The 13487-nt window shown below is 31.1% G+C and overlaps 1 protein-coding gene across 1 annotated transcript in view; it reads right to left on the reverse strand.

Annotated features, from left to right (window-relative positions):
* LOC111062226 (cytochrome P450 4g15-like) overlaps positions 1–13487 on the reverse strand; it is a 35832-nt gene that overhangs the window by 22096 nt on the left and 249 nt on the right. Inside the window, 1 exon segment of the mRNA XM_039422649.1 lies at positions 5912–6021. Coding sequence (XP_039278583.1) covers positions 5912–6021 — 110 coding nt within the window.

The raw sequence follows: 13487 nt of genomic DNA on the forward strand, positions 1-13487 counted from the left end.
GAAAAATTGATTGGGCACTGCTACTTCAATCCTGAGAATATTATATTACTAGCCGTCAGGCTCGCTTCGCTCGCCATATCCGTTTAACCAGACGTTTAGTCTGGACCCCCGACTTGATTCTCCTAACATATGATAAAAATGCTCAAATGAAAAATGCAGGCAAGCGAAGCGAGCCTGCTGATCTCATTTTTGGACGATCCAGTCGGGGGTCCAGGGGGCGGAGCCCCCTGGCTAGACGGATATGGCGAGCGAAGCGAGCCTGACGGCTAGTTTATTAATAAACAGAACATAATATTCTCTAAAATGATCGTGTTTATATTTCACAGCTGGCTATATATGTCATCTTATGAATAATTTCGGGGATGCGATATTTTGATTTTTCACATACTCGCTCACTCACTTTTATTTTCCTTGCCCTATTACCATAGGTAAGGAAAGTATTGCTTTCCGAAAAAAATTAAGGTACCTCAATTTCTAAATTTCTATACGTTTCGAGGTCCCCTGAGTCCAAAAAAGTGGTTTTTGGGTATTGGTCTGTATGTGTGTGTGTGTGTGTGTGTGTGTATGTGTGTGTGTGTGTGTGTGTGTGTGTGTGTGTGTGTGTGTGTGTGTGTGTGTGTGTGTGTGTGTGTGTGTGTGTGTGTGTGGGTGGGTGTGTGGGTGTGTGTGTGTGTATGAGTGTATGTACATCTGTGTACACGATATCTCATCTCCCAATTAACGGAATGACTTGACATTTGGAACTTTAGGTCCTTACAATATAAGGATCCGACACGAACAATTTCGATCAAATTCAATAAACGATGGAGGCTGAAATGGCGAAAATGTTGTCAAAAACCGGGTTTTTCGCGATTTTCTCGAAAATGGCTCCAACGATTTTGATCAAATTGATACATAGAATAGTCATTGATTAGTTCTATCAACTGCCATAAGTCCCATATCTGTAAAAATTTCAGGAGGTCCGCCCCATCTTGGCAAAGTTTGATATTAGATTCTCAATTATCAGGCTTCAGATACAATTTAAACAAAAAAAAATAAGTGGAAAAGATTGAGAATGGAAATCTCTACAATTAATGTTCAGTAACATTTTCACCTAAAATTTAAAATAAGCTCGAAATTCGAGAAAATGTTATTATTCCAATTGCAAACTGTTGGCAACTGTTGATTCTATTAAATCATTCACTATGAAGAGATAGCAGACTTCGTGTGTCTCCAGCGTTATAGTCCTGTCACCAGCTGGCTTGGATCTTCGAATAGTAGACTAGAGATGCGCGTGTACACTAACGTCAGGTGATAAATTTTCATAACGGCAAGGAAAGTTGTGTGAGTGCCCACACCAGATTTTTTGAATAGTAGCGCTCATCGAATTTCCTTCTAGCTGTTTACCCTGTTATCAATATTTGCAGTAGCAGAAGTCTTCGGGGTGAATTACAGCATTTAATTTGGATTTTCGTTTAATAATGATTATTAATTCATTAGCATTTGAACTTGCAATATCTCAGTAATTCCCATCTGTAGATAGACTTTCATCTCCCAATATAACGGAACTTTTTCTCAGGAGATACTCACATCTTTTCAAACTTTTTTTTTCGATTTCTCTTTGGGCATATTCATCAACCGAAAAAGTATAATTCACACGCTCAGTAATGTTTAGTTTAGTTTAGTTTTATTCTGAGTCATTGACCAGCGCTGCTGGATAGACTATGTCAGGGTTTATGCTGTGGGTCTGTGCTGATTACAAAAATTGTAAATTACTATTCTCCAATCTCATATAATTATCGGTATCTATTTGCAAGTACTTTAAATTCCATATCAGTCAAATTTACATTGAAATGAAATTTGCACCACATATGTTACTTTCGCTTCAAATAAATATTTATAGTAGCATTCCACTTTCAACAGCAGAGCAGCTATTCAAATAAGGACGCCAGAGGTCAAACAGAACTATGCTAGATGAGCCCGTTTCCTGTTCATTAACAAATCAGACACCACGTTCGATTTGCATTTTATAAACGACATTGGACTTGAAACGAAAAGTGAACTTGAATTATTCATTTTTTATTCGGTGAAAATGTGCCTGAAATCACGTGCCCTCAAAACCAAAGCTCAAAACTGATAATAAAGTGGTATATTCTTTTGTGTCAAATAATATTTCTTCTACAAATATTTAATGATGATGGTTTCTTGATTCAATACAAAGAAAAATAACAAAAAAATACATAGAAAAAAGTGTGTAAATATTTAATGTTGTTTTCTCATGACAAAAAAACACCATATGAAAACTTTGTTTCAGTCATTCATCCCATGTTTACCGTATTTATTTAATGTTTGTTCATAATCTGTTCTGAAATTCAACTCTATTTGTAGCTGTGAAATGTGCCTGGGAAAAAGTACCAAATAATCTTTGTTGATTTAATGATAAACTATACTTTCTTCGCGCATGTAATAACTGAAGATATCTTTGTTCTAAAATGAATAAGTGATGAAAATTATGTAACAGTCAGTTTGTTTAGAAAACTGAAGGGGTCAAAATACTGTACTAACAATATAGTGAACTCTTGACTGTCGAACTGTTTTTTGTTTGACGATTTTATAGAGATTTGTTTGAGAATATTGTAATTTCATTTGAATTATAACATAAAAAAATTAGTAGGAGAAACTGTGTAATCTGAATATTTATTTTAAAGTTCTCATCTCATCTTGAAATAATGTTGGGGAAAAAATCCAATAGGTGTAGAAATTCAATTTTACTTCCTGGATTACTGTTTAATTTATTGATAAATTTTGTGTAACCACTACGGTAGTGTCTATAAAAAAACTGTAGAATAATGTAATGGAAATTTTGTATGAATATGTAATTGAATGAAAAAGTAAAAATATGTAGTCTATGCTCCAAAAACATACTCAAGAGAATTCAAATGAAATTATATTGATTTATCATTTAAATTTGTTACTGGTCAATATATGCATATTGGTTATAAAGTAATCGAAATACTATTTGATGCTATTTGGTATTTTATTCATAGTAATTTTTTCCCCTAAAAGAATTAAAATTCAATTATATTATTTATCATTTAAATTTGTTACTGTTCAATATATGCATATTGGTTATAGAGTAATCTAAATACTATTTGATGCTATTTGGTAGTTTATTCGTAGTAATTTTTCCCCTAACATAATAATTTTCAACATAAATCCTTCTGATAATTAGAACGGAGTTTTATTTCAATTATTTCTCAAATTCTTATATACGGTACCGTACCGTTGTCTTTTTTCTTTAGGACTACTTTTAATATGAATAAAAATGAAAATTATTATATCTCACTATCCCATTAAATAATTTTTTTCTTAACATGTTTCTGACATTTATGCCATTTTTCAAGTGATTATAAATCACTAATATCCGGAACATGTTGTGAAAAAATAATTTAAAAGGATATACTGAGATTTAAATTTTTATTCATACGGTACCCTGTCTGTTCTATCCTCAACCATTCTTCCTTCTAGATTTTCTATTTTTTCAAGTCATATATTCATCAATTGGAAAAATTAATTAACTCAAACTAAAATCTTTTTCAACCATTTAAAAAGAATAATAATTCTCAAAAGTTAAATTCAAATTGATAAAAGTTTAGCATGACAATTATTGTCAATAGGTACCTTGAATTGAGTGGAAAACCGAATAGCCTAGGTGCGTCGAACCTAATCAATCCAACTTATGTCATACTTCCATAAACGACTAATTTAATCGCATAAAATCGGTTTATGGAGCTACACATTTACTGCAAGTAATTTAATTAAAGGAGCTGAGCAATATGTGAAAGAAATAAACTAGGCTATCAACTAACTTTTTCAAGCAAATTTGAAGTTGGAAAATTTTGAAGGACATACTACTATTTGTGGAATGAAGGTTTTTCATCGTTGATAACATTGATTGATATTTATTTATTTATTCATATGCAAATACAATTCAGGTAAAAACAACAGGCATTTGCCCAAAACTGCTTCAAACCTTAATTTGGAATACACAGTCTAAAGGTTATGCTACTTACGTAACTTGAATGATAATTCGTACACAATTTTGAGTCCAAAAAATGTATCTACTACAATTTTGAATTTATTAGATTGATCAATTTCCAAATACGAATCCAAACAAAACTCTTCCTTCACAATTGCAAAAAAATATTGATAATTTTGTACCATATTTTTAATAATATATTTTACGATGGTATTTTTCAACATCAAGGTGATAGCATTATTGAAAACATCATTTCCAATCTGTGAGTTTTCACCTTCAAGGTGTTTGTCTTTTTAGCTCTAGTGTATGGAGAGAAAAGGCTATACGGTACGTTATCATAATAAGGCTGTGCAAAGACTAAAAATAAGCTTTATACTCTTGATATTTTTCAAAGTTTTCTGACTTGTATATCATCAAGCTATCAAAATGAAAAAGTTTTCTCAGGAAAACATTTTTTCTGATCATTACTTTTTGAGATATGAGCGCCTAAAGTTTGAATTTTTGGGACAGAACATTTCAAATTCGGTAAGAGATAAATCCATGAGATTTAGAGGATATATTCTTCATGGTATTGTTGATCTAGTAAAACAAAAATTTTCTGAAAATATCAATTTTCAAGATAGTTACCTATTCAATTTACTAAAAATAACCAAAACTAACTTTTAGTTGAGGATACAGCTACATCTGTTGCCTACATCTGTTGAAGATAGCGAAGCACTATAATACTTGAGTATATTATTTTATGGAACTGATTTTATTACAATAAAAACATAAAGAAAAGACGAATGAGTAATGAAATCTAGTAAGGTTTCAAAAACTGAATGAAATCTCAAATAAAAATGAATAAATGTTATAAAGAAATTTAATTGAAGTTTGTACGGTATTGCGCATTTTTGGAATAAATATTCCTATAATAGGTACCGGTACCTTCTTAAATCCTTATATTGGCAGAAACACTAGCCTCAAAAAAATTTCAAGATCCATCAATTGCTTTTGAATTTTTTACTTATTATCAGTGAAGATTGGAACAAATTTGTGAATAATTGTAGAATTCTAAACTTCAACTCCAAAATTGATTGAATCTTTCTCTTAAAAATGATTTTCTACTGTGAATAATTTTCTCCTTCAAGATGCAACCTTGCAAGATGCTATCTTCAAATTAATAGGCTACTGAGCTATCGATCCTCAAATTAATATCAAAAATTGTATTAATCTATTGATAGAATAATATTTATGAAATAAAGGACTTAGACGACTAATAATGCATGTAGGCTTTAATTCATCTTGGAATACTCCATGTGAAGTCATCAACTTCAGACATTGAAAAAGGTTAAGAACAGATCAACATAATTCTCTTAGAAACACTGTAAAAAGATTACAGTCATTTATAGGCATTGAAAATATATAGGCCTACACACATCTTTAATTATGTTTCATGAAATATCTAATTTTGGATACCAGTGATCCAAAATTTATGGATCGAACAAGGTCTCCAAAGTTAGTGTACGTAATTATTGTGTTCTTAAAAACTACTATAGAAATTGCTTAGGAGTTCTAAACTATAGGTCTCTTGTAGAATCAAATTTTTACTAACGTAACGATCCAAAACTTATGGATTGTATAAGAGCTTTCAAATAAAATCACTTGAATAAAAATTATTGAATATGTAACTCAGTTTCGAAAAAGTAAAAAATAGAGCAATCTCTAGAATAAAAAATAAAATGGATTGAATAGAAGTTAGGCTATGTAACTCAGTTTCGAAAAACTACAAAAATTGAGTGATCTTTAGAATAAAAAATGAAATGGATTGAATAGAAGTTGGGCTATGTAACTCAGTTTCAAAAAACTACAAAAATTGAGTACCGGTAATCATTTTAAAAATTGAAAACTCACCTCTACGTCTCTAGGATCGAAAAGGAAGACTAGAAGTCTGGGGCCGACCCACATCTTCACTACTCCACCATCGTATTCAAAACTCTTTCCGTAGATGGACTTGAAAATAACTGCAACAAAACACAATAATTAGAAATAAACTATTAAAATAAATTGAAGTATAAATTTCTAAATAATTGTAAATATTATCATTTCAAATTATGAATTTAACAAATTTATCTCTCATCATCATCCGCCTAGAGCTCATGTAGGCATAAACTATTAAAATAAATTGAAAAAACTTATAAATTTCTAAATTGTAAATATTATCATTTCAAATTATGAATTTAACAAATTCATCTCTCATCATCATCCTCCTTATTACCCACGCACAAGCCTAGAGCTAATGTGGGCATCACCCTCAGCAAAAAAAATATATTTCATGCGTTAGGTGAGTGTGGAAGCTATAGGTAGTCTAGTTTTGAACTAATTCCAAATGGAAACTCTCCCAAAGTATTTTTATAAACCTATAAATAATAGATCTATTTAGAATAAAAACTACAATTTTTCTATCAAACTTCATCTATTGGCTGATGACTATAGAGCTTCCCAAGTGCACTTATAGTTTTATGAATTGGGCTACCTATTTTTATTCCTTCTTGTATAGTTTTCAAATTTATTTCCAGGAATATAAAAATTGAAGTTTGGTGATTGAGCTTCCAAGACACAATAATAAGACAATAAAAAGCTATGAGCTATATTGAAATCATTTGGAAAAATACAAAAATTTATTAATGAGCTGCGTTTACACCAAAGTTATTAACAAATTGTTAATAACTCAATCCTTATAGATTATTTTAGATTGAACATGTCTTATCTATCATACACATGATCAACATATGTGTTTGTCAAGTTTCGTTCAATCTAATAGAAGCTATAAGGATTAAGTTATCAACATTTTGTTACCTACCTAATAACATTGGTGTAAACACAGCTTTACAAAACAGATAAATAACTGTTGGACAGGTTGAAAGTATTATGACACATGATACTATAAATTATAATAAGGTGAGTTCTTGGATCTTCATAATAATTTTATAATTATAAAATTACATAATCTTCAATTTTATCGAATCCCTGTAATACAACGAATTAATTTCTGTAATCCAATAACTGTAATGGTTCAAAAATATTCGAATTTTTCCTCTATTCTGCAAAAAAGGATTATTTTATTCTTTTATTAGGATGTGACTAGAATTTGAGCTTCTAAAATTTGCTTTTTATACTACTGGAGTTCTTCAAAGTAAATACGGTAATCTTCTTCTTAAGATAGGTAGGCCTATAGGCCTTTAAACTCACGGTATATAGAAGAAGATATATATCGTATTTTTATTCATAGTATTTAGTATTTTCAGTATAGTATTTTTAAGATAATATAGTACCGGTATTTTCCATCTAAATACCGTGGACCTACCTACTCATCTTAATTTATTCTCTCTTTTCATCTAATCATTTTCCTTCATTTTCTGCTATTATATTGTTTTTTCTTCCTCTTCTCAACAACTTTTTTCTTTCTTTATGTTATTTTCCATTTATTTTTAGAAGTATATTTCTTTCTTTACTAATACTGGTACCAGTAGCCAGTAAGAAATGGAAGCTAGACGGCAACTTAATAAAATCTTCTTTTTCTATTTTATCCGTACATTTTTCGTATTTCTGAATTTTCTTCCTTCCAGTTTTCTTAGGATAATTATCCAAATTCTCAATTATCAATAATTAATAATAGATATTTTTTGCATTTCTGAATTTTTCTCTTCCAGTTTTCTTAGGATAATTATCCAAATTCTCAATTATCAATAATTAATAATAGATATTTTTCGTATTTCTGAATTTTCTTCCAGTTTTCTTAGGATACGCTAATTATCCAAATTCTCAATAATTATTTATTTATTTATTTATATTTTTTACAAAGAAACACTGATTGGGAGAGAAAAACTAAGGATACTCCTTGTACTATTTCTCCCGCAAATTTAGATACTAGGTACGGTAACATTTTAAAAGTCCAAAATAGGGTTATGATTTCACTTTACTAAAATTTAGTCCATTTTCACTCAAAAACTAAGATTTTTAAATTCTGACGGTTAAAAACATAATAAAAAACAAAAATATCACACTCAAATCACCATTAATTGGAACATTTTTGAGTAATTTTAGAAAATTTAGAGCCAGAAAAAACACAACTACTATTCAGCACAGCTGATTACAGTAAAAGTGTAATAATAATTAAATGTATATAATTAATACCGTAATATATATTTTTCATATTTATGAATTTTCTTCCTCCCAGTGTTCCTGGGATGATTAGCCAAATTCCCAATTATTAATAATAATTATAGATTAACGGTCAAATTAGTCATACAATATGTAATTAGACATAGAATTGCACGTACAATTCTGGACTTTTAATTGATTTGCAGAAAGCAACATTATTGATAGTATCAAAAACATTGTTCTGAGTCTTTCCAATATCATGGCTGACGTCGTATTGGCGTTATTAGTCTATTATTGTCGCATAGCAGTGTGTATTATGCAACTTGTAATAACACGTTTCAACTGCAAGAAAAAACACTCTACGTGCAGCAATTGTTGATGAGGGTAATCAGGTGACTTTTCTCTGGAGAATTGCTGAAGTCTTGTGAGTTGATTCTCCAATTTTGATAATTTCTTTAGATTGAGTTGATGATTGTTATTTTGTCGTGATTTGCAAATTATTTCCTCTCGCGAATTAATTATTTTGATTGTCAAACCATTGAGAAAGATAGCGCTTGTATGATCGTACGATACTAAGCTATTAACTTATCAGACTCACGTCATGTCACGTTGCGCCTAGGAGTTGGCTATTTATTTGGTGAAAAACAACTCTGAATAGTCCAGTATCTAAGCTAAGGCAACTTGTTGCAGTAGCCCAAAACCAGTAGTCTCTAGCCCAAAACCACTGAAAACCAGTAGTCTCTGGTCAAACTATCAACCTGTTTTCTGTTCATTATTCACCTAGCTTTGGAAAGATTGCCCGAGAAATTTTATGCATTTATTTTTTTTCAGTCCGTTTTTATTTGAATGTAATAATATTTGAAAAAAATATATATCCTATTATATTAAGCGAGCAATTTCTGTATTTATATATCTGGTTATTTTTATATCTGGTTGTTTTTATATCTGGTTATTTTTATATCTGGTTATTTTATTTCTGGAATAGGTACTTTATTCTTATAAACTTCAGATGGAATCCTATACTATTAAACGAGCAATTTCTGTTTATATGTTTAGATGTTTATATGTTTGTATTTCACCGGATCTCGAAAACGGCTCTAACGATTTTCACGATATTTGGAACATAGTAGGTTTATGATATAAAAATTCGATTGCACTAGGTCTCATCCTTGAGAAGACTCGCTGAACGACATTAAAAGGATAATTCATCCTTGGCTGAAACAGCTGTGGATTGTAAAAAAATGAGTATGTGAAAAATCACATAACCCCGAATTTCATAAGATGACGTATAGCCAGCTGTGAAATATAAACACGATCATTTTAGAGAATAATTGGGGTCTGTTTATCAATAGATAAAAATAACGAGCGAAGCTCGGTGCCCCGATATTAGAAGGTATTACTCATCCATAGTAATTTTAATTGCCCGTCGACGTATATACAAGGTTTTTGGAAATTTTGCATTTCAAGGATAATATAAAAGGAAAAAGGAACTACCTTCATACGCCAATATTAGAGTAAAAATCAGACTATAGAATTATTCATCATGAATCAGCTGACAAGTGATTACACAGATGTGTGGAGAAGCCAGTCTATTGCTGTATTTCCATAAGGTCTATAGTTTCAATCAGGTACTTGTGGATGAGAATACTTCGTGAGGTCTACTGTTCACAGAACTACTAGTTATTTTTGTATGTAATAATTTGAAAAAAAAATATATATACCGGTATAACTTCTAATCTATACTCATGGTTCTTCTAACAAACTACATTTCTGGGTTTAGCGACACTTCCACACTCCTAAAATGAGTTGACCCACGACAGAATCTAATTATGGCCAGGAACGAGTCTGTGGGGAGGAATTTCAAATCGAGCGCGGAAGGTGATCGACCATTAGAAAAGAAGCTCTCATCTGCGAAGGCCTGCTGCTCTCTGGACCAGAGCATGATGGCTAATTTACTTGAGGGAGGATAAATTTGAGAACTTCCCCTCCAGATGCGCCCCCTCCTGCCCCTCTACACGACCAATTCAACGTACAGGATTTTTTTTCAAATAAGTGAGTTTCTCTGGCGCACCTGGACAACCCATAAGCTTCAGATCGTTATTATCAATCTATTCATCAGCTCTGCGACGCTATACGTCTTTAGAGCCTTTAGAAAACTAATATTTCTTCGAAAATAAACTAAGAGTTACACTGTGGTTGATGAGTGATTACACACCGGTAGGCTACCTTCGCAGACTCACTCATCAGCTTTGGTATCATTAGCCTACTATCGATCCACTCAGCTCTGTGAAGCTATACGTCTCCTAGAGCCTCATAAACAAACTAATATTTCTTCATAAATAAACTAACTCACAGTTTCATAAATATAAAAACAGTTTTATAAATAAGAACAGTTTCATAAATGGAAACAGTTTCATAATTCATAAATATAATATTCATAATATAAATGGTACTAGAAAGTGAATTCTCACTCAATGGTTTCCGAAGTAATAAACACAGAAAAAGAGCCATAGATGCATGACTGAACTTGAATTATTTCCAATCGTTGATTCTTATATATAATAATAAATTTCATATTATATAAATGTCATGATTTAGCACTTACATACGCTAAATTCAAGTTATTATATTACTTAAGGCTGAAAATAAACTTTCTACTGGTGATATTTTTCAATTTGTATTTCATCAAGCTATCAAAATAAAAAAGTTTTCTCAGGAAAACATTTTTTCCGATTATTATTTTTTGAGATATGAGCGCCTAAAGTTCAAATTTTTGGGACAGAACATTTCAAATTCGGTAAGAGATACTTTACTGGTACTTTACACTAGTTGGCTCTAAAGTCCTGGGAAGACCTTGGCCTCCTCAACACAATGCCTCCAATCGTCTCTTCTCTGGGATCTTTGCCGCCAGTTGTTGGATACGCCCAGCACACGCAGATCACCTATCACATCATTTATCCATCTCGTTCTAGGTCTTCCTCTCTTTCTCGTCCGCATCATTCGTCCATCCAGCAGTCGAAGTTATGTCCTTTCCATATATTCATTCTCACCACATGTCCAAGCCATTCCATCCTTCTTTCCTTAATATATTTATTTATTTATAATTTTTACAAAGTTGCACTGATTGGGAGAGAAAAACTAAGGATACTCCTTGTACCATTTTTCTCCCAAATTTAGATAACATTTTGAAAGTCCGAGATAGGGTTATGGTTTCACTTTTCTAAAATTTAGTCCATTTTCAATAAAAAAACAACGAAAACTAAGAATTTTGATGGTTACAAACAGAATAAAAAGCAAAAATATGACACTCAAATCACCATTAATTGGAACATTTTTGCGTAATAAATCTTACAATATTTCCTTCCCCTATAGCCTCATCGATTTCGCTGTTATGTCTGGTTCTCCGATTCGGTAAGAGAATATAGCTCCATGAAGCATGAAATTTGGAGGATAAATTCTTCAAAGTATTATTGAATGAATAAAACAAAAAAATTCTGAAAATATATATTTTTGAGGAAGTTATTCAATTTACTAAAAATATCTTTTTGTTGAGTCATTTTTGGTAAATTGAATAACTTTCTCAAAAAATGATATTTTTAGAAAGTTTTCATTGTATTCAATCACGATATTATTGATTGAATAAAACAATAATCTTTTGAAAATATCAGTTTTTGATGAGGTTATTCAATTTACCAAAAATGACCAAAAACAACTCAACTAAAAGCTATTTTTAGTAAATTAACTATCTCAAAAAATGATATTTTCAGAAAATTTTTGTTTTATTCGATCAAAAATACCATGAAGAATTCATCCTCTCAATTTCATGGAGTTATCTCTTACCGAATTTGAAATGTTCTGTCCCAAAAATTTAAACTTTAGGCGCTCATATCTCAAAAAGTAAGGATAGGAAAAAAATGTTTTCCTGAGAAAACTTTTTCATTCTGATAGCTTGATGAAATACAAATCGAAAAACATTGGAAAATATCACCAGTAGAAAGTTTATTTTTAGCCCACAGCCTTAAGTATTTATAATAACTTGAATTTAGCGTATGTAGAGTTCAAACATGACATTTATAATATGAAATTGATTATTCCAAGCTGATTTCACTACTCACACTGGCGCACAAGGAATCTTCATTGTACCGGTGTTTTTGAATCACCTACTGTAGGAGCATAAATTAAATCGTGGGAGTTGCACTGTGGTTAAGGTTGTGTTTATTATAAATAATATCCCAAATGATCTCACCAATCAAAAATTGATTAAATATATCCCACCAACCGTTAAAAACTGGATCATTAAAATCTTATTACTTTAATATCAACGTAATATAGGCTAGATATTTTCCCCTAATAGTTCGACCTCTTATTTTTGGAATTATGATCTAAATTCTTGAGTTCTGTAAAGTATTTTCTTTTACTTTTGTTATAATGTAATTATTGCTACTCCTACTGGCGGACAAGTTATACTTTTGCCAGTAGAAATCCACTATGTAAAATAAATAATACAGTGTAATATAGTTATTTGTATATCTAGAGTGAAAAGTACGACTTTTTCTCCCTGTGGGAAAAAGTTTGAAGCCCAAGGCGAAGCCGAGGGCAGCGATTTTCCTGAGGGAGAAAAAGTATTTTTCGCTTGTGATGTTCACAACATTTTTCCTCCATCTACATTTTTTTATAGAAACTGCAAATAAAATCATTCTAATAACTTACGTATTGGTGACAATGATTCCTAACAACATAACCTAAATCTAAAACCTAAAAACCGGTCGTCTCATTGGCACTGCTGATTGCGCTATCTATTGGCAAAAGTTGTAACAATTATATCAGCTGAGCAGCTACCAAAAATGGCTGACTCCAGATCACGCGGTTCAGATTTGAATTGCAGATCAAAAATATTTGTTGGCTGGTATTTTGAATAGAATAAAATATTTTAAAAATTGTATAAATTTTTATTGTCTACTAATATTAAGAATATAATAATTATCATACAAACATATATTTCATGAGTTAATCAAATTTCTTAAATAACTCAATGACACACACCTCTATTATGCTTTCTCATCTGAGCTTAGACCTTCTAACCTATTACAATGTAAGTTTCAAAATAGAGATGCTCCCCATGTTATTTAAATGGAGTCACTTTTACTCCCTAGGGAGTTTTTCTGTTTTTTACTACCGAGAGCGAAAAAGTGACACTTTAGTATCATGTTTCAGGGAGTGAAGTAAGTACTTTAGACAGTAGGTGGAGGAAAAGTATATTAATAACTATGTTATTTTGCTTTTGAGAACTTGTATTTTGATTTTGTATTGTGTACGTTTTTGTGGA

Source organism: Nilaparvata lugens, chromosome 3 (assembly GCF_014356525.2).
Source record: "Nilaparvata lugens isolate BPH chromosome 3, ASM1435652v1, whole genome shotgun sequence".
Taxonomy (NCBI): Eukaryota; Metazoa; Arthropoda; class Insecta; order Hemiptera; family Delphacidae; genus Nilaparvata; species Nilaparvata lugens.